The sequence below is a fragment of the Suricata suricatta genome, chromosome 12, assembly GCF_006229205.1.
Source record: "Suricata suricatta isolate VVHF042 chromosome 12, meerkat_22Aug2017_6uvM2_HiC, whole genome shotgun sequence".
Taxonomy (NCBI): domain Eukaryota; kingdom Metazoa; phylum Chordata; class Mammalia; order Carnivora; family Herpestidae; genus Suricata; species Suricata suricatta.
The window spans coordinates 90,889,931-90,899,801 of record NC_043711.1 but is presented as its reverse complement, the minus strand read 5'-3'; the positions used below and the strand labels follow the sequence as shown (position 1 = coordinate 90,899,801).

The following is a 9,871-nucleotide window of genomic DNA, read 5'->3' as shown; positions in this document are numbered from 1 at the left end:
GATCGTGAGGTCTGGGTTTCGCGCAGGGGTGATTTGTGCCTGTGGGAGGTGGTACTGAACATAACTAGTGCTAGTTACTAGTTGAGTGCGGATTTAGTGACACCTGAAGGCCGTGGCTGGAGCACGGGAGCGCGATACCTTGCCAGCATAGCCCTAGAAGCAGAGAGATTTCTTAATAATGACGAGTGGAAGGAATGCTGTTGCACATCCCTGAGGCACAGTTGCGAAACCTTCTGGTCTCGTGACTCATTTACAAATTAAGGATGCCAAAGCGATTTTGTGTATGTGGGTTATGCTTACTAATACCATGTCAGACGTTCAAACTAAGAAATTTAAAGAAATAATGTATTACTTGATATAAAAATAATGATTTTATTACGTGTTAACATTTTTAATTGAAAAATTAACAAAATAGTTTAGCAAGAAGAGTGGCATTGTTTTACATTTTTGCAAACTTCTTTCATGTTTGGCTTAACAGAAGACAGCGAGGTCTCCTGTCTGCTTCCGCATTCAGCCTCTTGTGAACATTGCATGTTGCATGACCTCTAGAAAATTCTGTACACTTGTGGGGGAATGGACATGAAAAAGGCAGTTAACATGTTAATATCACGGAAGCAGTTTTGACCTCGCAGACCCCCTGAAAGAGTAGATCCCTAGACCACACTTTGAGAGCCACTAATCTAGGCCGTTAGAGTTTCCACCGTAAAGGTGTCTACCACGCACCCCTTCACCTCCACAACCATGTCTTGCTTTACCTTTTGTACTGGCGAGAGTGGAGCAGGTCGGGCTTAGTGTGTTAGTTGAATAAAGATGGTCTTAAAGTCTCTTAAGTCCTTTTTAGTTTGCTTTTCAATCTGGTGGCCTGGTTATTAATTCTGTATGTTAACAGAACAGTCACCAGGGAATGAAGAAAGATGCACCTTCCTTTCACAGTTATCATTAGGAGTGGTGTCAGGACAAAGTTCCAATGGCGGAGTAACCTGTTAAATCCAAGCTTAGATGAACGCTAAGCATTCCAGATATCATGGAAATCAATTTTAAGTATTTACACCTTGGTCAAAACCTTCTCAAAACATGAATCTTGAGGCTAAAACTTATTCTGCTCCGACCCAGTTGGGCCAGGTTTCATAGGAGTGTCCCTCACTGGAACATTGACCTGTGAGTGCAGATTATTGCAGCAATCTTTTTCTTTCTTTCTTTCTCTCTCTCCCTTCTTTCCTTCCTTCCTTTCTTCCTTTATGCTTATTTATTTTTGAGAGAAAGAACGTGAGCGGGGACGGGGTGGGGGGGGGAGCAGAGAGAGAGGAGGAGACAGAATCTGAAGCAGGCTCCAGGCCCTGAGCTGTCAGCACACAGCCTGACGCAGGGTTTGAACGCATGAACTGCAAGATCATGACCTGAGCCGAAGTCGGAGGCTCAACCGACTGAGCCACACAGGCGCTCTGAAGAAACCTTTCTTGAACGCACCCTGGGAGATGGATCCAGATTGTGGATTGAGGAATTTTACTCTGTTTTGAAAAGTAGTGTCCTGACAGTGTGCCTTTAATAACTATTCATAGACCAGTCATTCATCCCATTTATTCAACAAATATTCCTGGAGTGCCTACAGCATCAGGCACGTGATACTAAGTGCTGGGAGTTGAACAGTAAGCAGAAGACATCCTTGCCCTCAGGGGAGAGAGGAGGATTCTGAGATTATAAAGGCTCGGGGAGAGGGCAGGGCTGTTCTCTGGGTGGTCAGAGAGGCTTCTGTGATGAGATGGGTGATATCTGGGCTGAGACCTGAAGAAAGTGAGGGAGTGAGCCTCGTGGATATTTGAGGGAAGGGCATTCCTGACGGAACAGCAGAGGTGTCAGTGAGGCTTGAGGCGTGCAAGGGCACAGAAGCATGGGGCAGGGGCACATCATGGAGGGCCTTGGAGGCCATTTTAAAGGCTGTGACTCCTGAAGGAGGTGAGGAGCCATTTGGGCGGTTTGGAGGAGAGGTATCAGACTGGCCTTTACGGAGGGCACTGGCTCTGTGGACCCAGGGAAGCAGGGGAAGAGGAGGCAAGAAGGCAATCAGGCTACCACGGTAAATCAGGCAATGGCTGTTGGTGGCTTGGACACTTGGCAGTGCAGAGAAAAAGATGTATTCTGGAACTATTGTGGAGGTAGAGCTGAGCGGATCTGCTCGCAGATTGGAACAGGGTATGAGAGAAAGACTGAAATTAAGGACTCCAACGGTTTTCAGAAGCTGGGAGTTGGCTGGAGGAGCAGATACGGGAGTAGTTGGGACTCTGATTTTGCCCTTGTCATCTGAGGTGCTTAGGAGGCACCCTGTGGCCATGTTGAGCTGGTGACCTCTGACTGGAGATCAGCAGAGAGGCAGGCATACGCTGGAGACACAAATTTCGGAGCCATTAGTATATGCATGCTATTTAAAGCTCAGACTGGAGAAGACCACCTAGGAAGTGAATGTAGACCGAGGGCCAAGGTCTGGGACATTCCCACGGTAGGGAAGTCAGCGGAATGAGGAGGACGTAGCCAGAGACTAGGTAAGAGAAGCCAGTGAGGCAGGAGCAGAATCAAGAGAGCAGTCCTGTCAGTCAAGTCAAAAAGCATTTAACTAAGAAGAGAGTTGTAAGCTACCAAGTGGTGCAGAGAAGGAAAGGTGAGCACCTACAATGTGCAGGCACTGGCCAGACAAGGTTGGGCCAGAGTGTCAGGGACTTAGTATGGGTTCTTGCTGTGTTCTGGAATGAAGCTAATCCTTGCTTCAAACAACTTAGTTTGGAGGAACCTTGTCTGGGGGGCAGGGCTTCTTCAGCTGAGTCTTCAGTGGCTGAGAAGTACTCAAGTGGATTTCTGGGTGCAGGCCCCCTCTCTCTCTTCTGGATCTTCGGGTCCCCGCCCCCTCCAGAATCTCTAGGAAGTAATCACACCTGCTAAGTGAGAAGCAAACAGAGGAAGCGAATGATTGTCCTCTCTGATCAAAGAACAGCACCAAGGAGCAAGGAAAGACCTGGGAAAAAGCAAGAATGGGACAGCTACCTTTAAAAGCAGTTTAGAAATCATTACAAGTTTAGAAAATTCCCTTCTGTCTGAGGAACCTAGTTTTCCTAAGGACAATCTGCCGGCAGGCACAGATGGCCTCAAGAGGTCGCCCTTTCCCTGAAATGCATTTGGTTTAAAGGGAAGGGCAAAAGCATGAGCGCTCCTCCGGAAGCCGGACATTAATCACTGAAGGCGAGTACCAAATTTGGCAAAAAAAATTTCTTTAAACTTTTAAGAAATCAAAGTGTCCCTTTACCAATGATATGGTTTATCAGTTTAAAAAGTGAAAAGTCACAGGACAAGGTTGAGTACACGTGGATTGTGAAGAGTAAGGAATGCTTCAATATCAAGGTGTTTGGTATTTAGGTGGTGACTGTCTTACCTCGCTGGTGACTATCTTACTAAGCATTCTCATTTGAAGAGCAAGTTATGTGAGGATAATTTTTAATTATCGCTAACATTTGTTAGGTGTTTAGTGTGTCCTAAGCGTTTTTAGATACCAAGTTACATAATTCTTACCCAACTATATAAGGAAGATACTGTTATCCTGAATACTAATAATCCTTCGAGAAGGTACTTTTATAGTTGAAGTGTTTGTGGCTTAGGGAAATTAACAATTGGTCCAAGGTCACTCCTTGTTAGTGGCAGACTGGGATTTGAACACACACCTAATTCCACAACTATCGACCTTATACCTATACACATAGGTTACCGGATTCATGTATATGTAAATGCTATTAAGAAAGAGTTTCTTAATTGGAAAACATACAGTGATTCTTTTTTGTTGTTGTGTATTTATTTATTTATTTAGAGAGCACACACGCATGTGAGGAAGGGGCAGAGAGAGAGGGAGAGAGAATCCCAAGCAGACTCCACACCATCAGCACAGAGCCCAAAGCAGAGCTTGAACTCACAAACTGTGAGATCATAACCTGAGCCAAAGTCAGACGCTTAACCAACTGAGCCACCCAGGTCCCCCCATACAGTGGTTCTTAACCAGTAATGACTCAGATCTGTATGAGAAAGTTTTTTTTTTTTTTAATTTTAACCTTTATTTATTTTTGAGAGAGAGAAAGAGAGTGCAAGGAGGGGAGGAGCAGAGAGAGAGGGAGACACAGAATCTGAAGCAGGCTCCAGGCTCCGAGCTGTCAACACCGAGCACCATGTGGGGCTTAAACTCACAAACCAAGAGATCATGATTTGAGCCGAAGTCAGATGGCTTCACTGACTGATAAAGGTTTATCTGAGGAGTTTTAAAGAGAATAAAACTACCTGAGCCATTTCCCAGAACAACCTATCATTGATTTGGGATTGGGGGAGGGGGCTCTGGAATCTGTTTATGTTTTTAAATTCAACAAGTGTTGAATTTAAATCTTATGTGTACCCACCCTTGGTAGGGAACCACATTGGGAGCTGCACAGATGAACAGTGGCTAAATTTATCAGGTGGAACAGCTCAGTAGGACACATCAGCCCCCCAGCCTTAGAACAGGATTATGGTGATTTGCCCAGCATTTAACTACAAAGAGTATTGAACTTGGGCAATTTGAACCCCTTTAACTTCCACTTTGAGCCATTCTCCCCTCTCAGAGACTTCCTTGACAAGTGGCAACAGCAGCGCTCTCCGGGGTCAGCAGTGAGGCACGTTCTTAGAAGGGAATTTGTCAGTCAAATCCATTCACTGGCTGAACAGTGAGTCAAACACCTAGACGATGCAGTCTTCACCCACTGCTACTCACTGCCTGTCCACTCAGCAAGCTGCTGGTGACAGTGAGCTCAGAGGCTGGGCATTTCTGCCTGGGGGTGAAACATGGACCCAGAAGGGGCTCTTTAACAGTGAAGGAACTAGTAAGAGGCTGGGATGAAGGGAGAGAACATGTTCAGTCCATTTCTGAAACAAGAACACATCTTCCACAGTGGCCTGAGTCATGGTGGGATTTGGAGTATGTCAGAGAAGTTTGAAGTCGATTAATAGTCCAGTAGTTCTCAAACGCCTTCTGGGCTTCCTTTTAAGTGATTTCTATCCTCCCCCTTCTCCGTATGTCTACATCTGCCCCCACCCACTTCCTGTTCTTGGTGTCTCCTACCTTTCCCAGAATTACTCTATGCTCCCGTTAACCCTGGGCTCAGTTGGGATTTCCAATCATTAGTCCTGGCCAATTAGCTTTAGGTCACGGAGATTCATTTGTCTCTTTCACTGGAGTTTGGTGGGAACCTGAATGCTGAGAATCCACCCAGGCCCTCACTCCTGCCCCTGCCCCAAGGGCTTTCTGAAGTCTGGCCTCTCCGGCTCTAGGACACCAGAGAAAAAGAGAGCTTGGAAAGAGGATATTTTTAAAAGTCGTGATCCTTGAGTTTTGCTGAGACAACCTCATTCCAAATAACCAGCAACCCTGTGTCTTAGAGACAGAGAAAGACAGGTTCCTCACCCCTCAGAGCAGAGAGAAAAGAAGCCATCAGTGCCTTTTCCAGGCTCTTTGCAAGGTGTTCCCAGGGGTGCAGAGGGGGATCGGGGGTTGTGCGTGAGCCCTGGATTCAGATTTGCTCCATCTACCAGACTTTGTTTCCAGAACCTCATTTCTCTTCCCAAGTTCCCTCCTCTGCTTTCAAAAGCATATGTGCTACAGTGCCCATTCCTTTCTCTTTAGGTCACCAGATTCCTTTATGGCACTGGCAGCGCAGATAGCCCTGGGGCCTGTTAGAGCGTGTGAGTGGTGGTGGGGCAGAGATTTGCCAATCGCTCTGCTCTGGGGGATTTTAAGTGTTCCAGGACTGGGTGTTCCGCTAGTCCTCCTTCCCCCTCCCTTCCCGGATCCCTCAGCCCGGTCTCTTCCTGCAGACTCCAGCTGGGGACACTGAAGGTAGAACAGAGCTCATATCCAGGGGAAGAAAAGCCACCGAATTGTCCCAGCTGCCTCCACTTGGTTCTCCGCTGCCCTTCCTCGTCCCTCCAGCCACTCGGCTGGGTCTGGAGCACTAGCCCAATTTGAAACACCCCTCCCGCTTTGAAGGAGGCTGGGCTGGCCAGGGGGTTATTTTGGGAGCAGCTTCAGAGATCCAATGGCCTTGTTAGGGCAACACTGACCTTTCCGTCCCAGGAGGAGGGCAGGATCGGAGAGGGGCGGGGCAGCGGCTGGGAGATGGACAGCCCCGCACACCCACTAGGTGGAGAAGGGGGCCAGCCGGCTGCAGGAATTCAGCCTCAGGCTGGGGGCTGTCACCGGGAGGAATTTCTCCTCTTTGAAACAGACTGGGGGCCCCTCCACCCCACCCCTTTCACTGTGCTTCTTAAAGGGATCACATCAGTTTTCCTTTGACTCCTGGGAAGCCAGACTTGGGGCGCTCTATGGAGACTTTGAATCTTGCCCTCCTGCTTCCTTCCCAACTGGCAGCCTTCCTCTGGCTGGTTGAGTGGGGGCCTCCCAGGCATGGCACTGACCAGCCGACTCAGTGCTGACTTGGCTCCTGGGCTCGTTCAGCCTCTGGTGGCATCTTGCTTTCCCCCTCCTGGGGCACAGTGGTGAGTCAGGGGCGCCCAGCCCTGAGTGTGCTTGGAGAGTGTCGCTGGCACCCCCCATCGCCCTCTCTCCCCCAAGCTGGAGGACGGTGAGGTTGTCAGGGGCTACGATGAGATGAGTGGGGGCCGCTTTGACTTTGATGATGGCGGGGCATACTGCGGGGGCTGGGAGGGAGGGAAGGCCCACGGACATGGACTGTGCACGGGCCCCAAGGGCCAGGGCGAATACTCGGGCTCCTGGAACTTTGGCTTCGAAGTGGCGGGCGTCTACACCTGGCCCAGCGGGAACACCTTCGAGGGATACTGGAGCCAGGGCAAACGGCATGGGCTGGGCGTAGAGACCAAGGGACGTTGGCTCTACAAGGGCGAGTGGACGCACGGCTTCAAGGGTCGCTACGGAACCCGGCAGAGCAGCAGCAGTGGTGCCAAGTATGAGGGCACTTGGAACAACGGGCTGCAGGATGGCTACGGCACCGAGACCTATGCAGACGGAGGTGAGCCCAGTCTGGGGCCTGCAGAGCTAGCAGGGGCTGATGAGTGAGGGAGACTGGTGGAGGGTGGGAAGAGGGAGGGGCAACATGACACAGAATCAGAGGGGCCAGAACGCTATTTGCTGTGTGGCACCGGGCAAGCTGCCCTACCTCTCTCAGAATCCATTTCCTCATTAGTGAAGGTGGGGCCAATAACAGGGCCATTGAGAGGCCTGGCAGCAGTGTTTAGGACAAGATCTGCTGTATATATACACACTCAACACACATTCAGTAAAACCTAACTACCACTGTTTGCATGCTAGCATTACAACCAGGGAATATACTCTGGCTTGTGCTCTAGAAGAATTTGGGTCTAATGTCCACTTTGCCATGAAAATTATTTTCAAGCAATAGACCATGAAGTATTCATTCATTCGCCCATCCATTCATCCAATCACCCATCCATCCATCCATGCACCCATCAAATCATCCACCCATCATCCATCCTCCCATCTTTCCATTCATCCATCCATCCATCCATCCATTCATTTAGGGAGTATTTCTGTGGCACCTCCTATTTGATGGGTATTATAAAAAGTTAGCTATAAAGAGGAATAAGATACAGCCCAAGGCTTCAAAGATAGGCTTTAGACAAGTCATTATATAGGAGTAGGTACAGAGTGCTGTGGCAGAGAGTTAGATTTGAGGAGATAAGGGACTGCTTTAGAAGAGGTGACATCTGAACTGGATCTTCTTGGGAAAATTGCTTTAGAGAGGGTGTAAGTGGGGGAGAGGAATGAGTAAGAAGCTCAAAAGCATGAGCGTGCTTGGTGGGTGAAGGAGATGGAGAGGAATTTTCTGTGGCAAACGTCCCTGGGGAGTGGCAGAGAAGATATCATCATATCATCCATTGGGTACGACTACACATATCACTTAGTTGAGCCTCAGTTTCGTCATCCACAAAATGGGTTTTAGAATGTCAGTGCTGCTCAAAGTGTGGTCAGGAGACAGGCAGTATCAGCATCATCTGTCCACCAATTCAAAATTCAAAATCAGGGACCCCAGCTAGACCTTCTGAATCTGAATCTGAATATTGAGGGTGGGCCCGGGCATTTGGTTTAACAAGCCCGCCTGGAAAGTTTCACATACATTAAAATTTAAGAAGTAATGCTTTAACTCAGGTGCTTGCAAATGATAGATAGTGGGCCAAACTGGCCAGCTGCCTGTGTTTGTACAGCTTGTGAGCTAAGAGTGGTTTTACATTTTCAAATAATTGAAAAAATCAAAAGAAGAACACTACTTGGTGACATGTGGATATTGTACGAAAGTCCCTACATAATGTCCTTTTGTCCCACGAAGCCTATACTATTTACTATTCAACTATTTATAGGAGAATTGGCTGGCTCCTGCTTTAAGTGATCATTTAGTTTCCTTCCAGCTCAGGATAATTCCATTGGGAAGAGGAGCTGACACAGATAAGTCAGAACTATATATTTTGGCATCTGCCCAATGCATTTGTAGTACATTATATTACTGTGACAGGGTGGGCAGTGGGCAGTCCCAGAGTGGGTTGGGAGGGGCAGGAAGGGGGATGAGCCAGCCCAGGGCAGAAGCTGTGCTCAAGCTGAGGCTGGTGGGCATACGCAGAGCAGCCTCACGTACAGGACGGGCTGCTGGCTGGGCCGCCCGTTGGTGAGTGGTGAGCACCCCTGCTCCAATGCATCTGCGTGTTAATGAGGTTGTGTTCCTGGAGTTTCCCGTGGTGCAGTGGTGGCTACACAGCACTGGCTGGAATTGGACAGTGCTGAGGACAAATTCTGGCTCCACGCTGCCTAATTTGGTGACCTTCAGCCGTTTGCTGAATCTCTGCAATTTGGCGCAGTTCAATTCACTGGATGTTTATGGTGGACACTGAGCTGAGCACTAGGGACAAGTAGAGAGCAGGCCTCAGCTTCTCTGGCTACAAGAGGGAGATGACCCTTGAGTGCTTGCTGGGTGTCAGAACAAGCAGCAGAGCGGTGCATGGCGTGCCAAACGTCCCTTCCCTAAAATGTCTTAAAGCGGGAAACTCATCCATTCATGCATTCATTCATTCATTCATGCAGCCAATATCATGGGGCACCAGCTGTGGGTCCGGCACCATCCTACAGCAAGTTCCAGCAGCTGGAGCAGTGGGCAAGCAAAGTTATGAAAAACATAGCAGACAAGGAAGAGGTGACTTTTTGGATAGTGTTGTCTGGGAAGCCGGATGGGAGGACTAGGGAGAGAGTAACGGCTTCTAGGCAGAAGGAATGATGGTCACAAAGGCCCCGAGGCAAGACTGGACTTGGCACGTCTGAGGAGCAGCGAGAACGCTGCGGGGGGGCGGGGGCCAGGAATAGCGTGGAGTGCGAACAGGCAGGGGTTGATGTTGGAGCTGTCAGTGTGAGCCAGGTCACGCAGGCATCGCAGGGTCCTGGGCTTGATTCTGAGGGTTGCACAGCTCTTCAGGCTAGGTAACTGGAAGACCCATTCCTCTGGTTTGTCAGAGGCCCAGACTCTTCTTCCGAACGAGACAGCCCCACATCCAGGGGCCCTGGAAACCTCACAGATCTCTCCCAAGCCACACACGAGGTGCAACTCTCCAAAATTAGATGTGGCTGCTGCTTCGGAAAATCTCCTTAATCAACCTGTCATCAGTTCCCTGAGGGTTTGTTAAGGACCTGCCCTTTGCCCCATCCTGGGTAGTGCTGAAGAGAATGTGGACAAATTAGATCCTGTGATTAGAAACGGCTGGGAGTCAGGCAGCCCTGGGTTCTACCTTGGCTCTAACCTATTATTTAATCTCTTGGAGCCTTAGTTTCCTCACC

At 49.0% G+C, this 9,871-nt stretch overlaps 1 protein-coding gene across 1 annotated transcript in view; it reads left to right on the top strand.

Moving 5' to 3' along the window:
- The first annotated feature begins 5,937 nt into the window (after positions 1 to 5,937).
- JPH2 (junctophilin 2) overlaps positions 5,938 to 9,871 on the top strand; it is a 71,953-nt gene continuing 68,019 nt past the window's right edge. Inside the window, exon 1 of the mRNA XM_029917952.1 lies at positions 5,938 to 7,046. Within this exon, the coding sequence (XP_029773812.1) occupies positions 6,668 to 7,046 (379 nt within the window). The 5' untranslated portion in view covers positions 5,938 to 6,667. The remainder of the gene's footprint in view (positions 7,047 to 9,871) is intronic.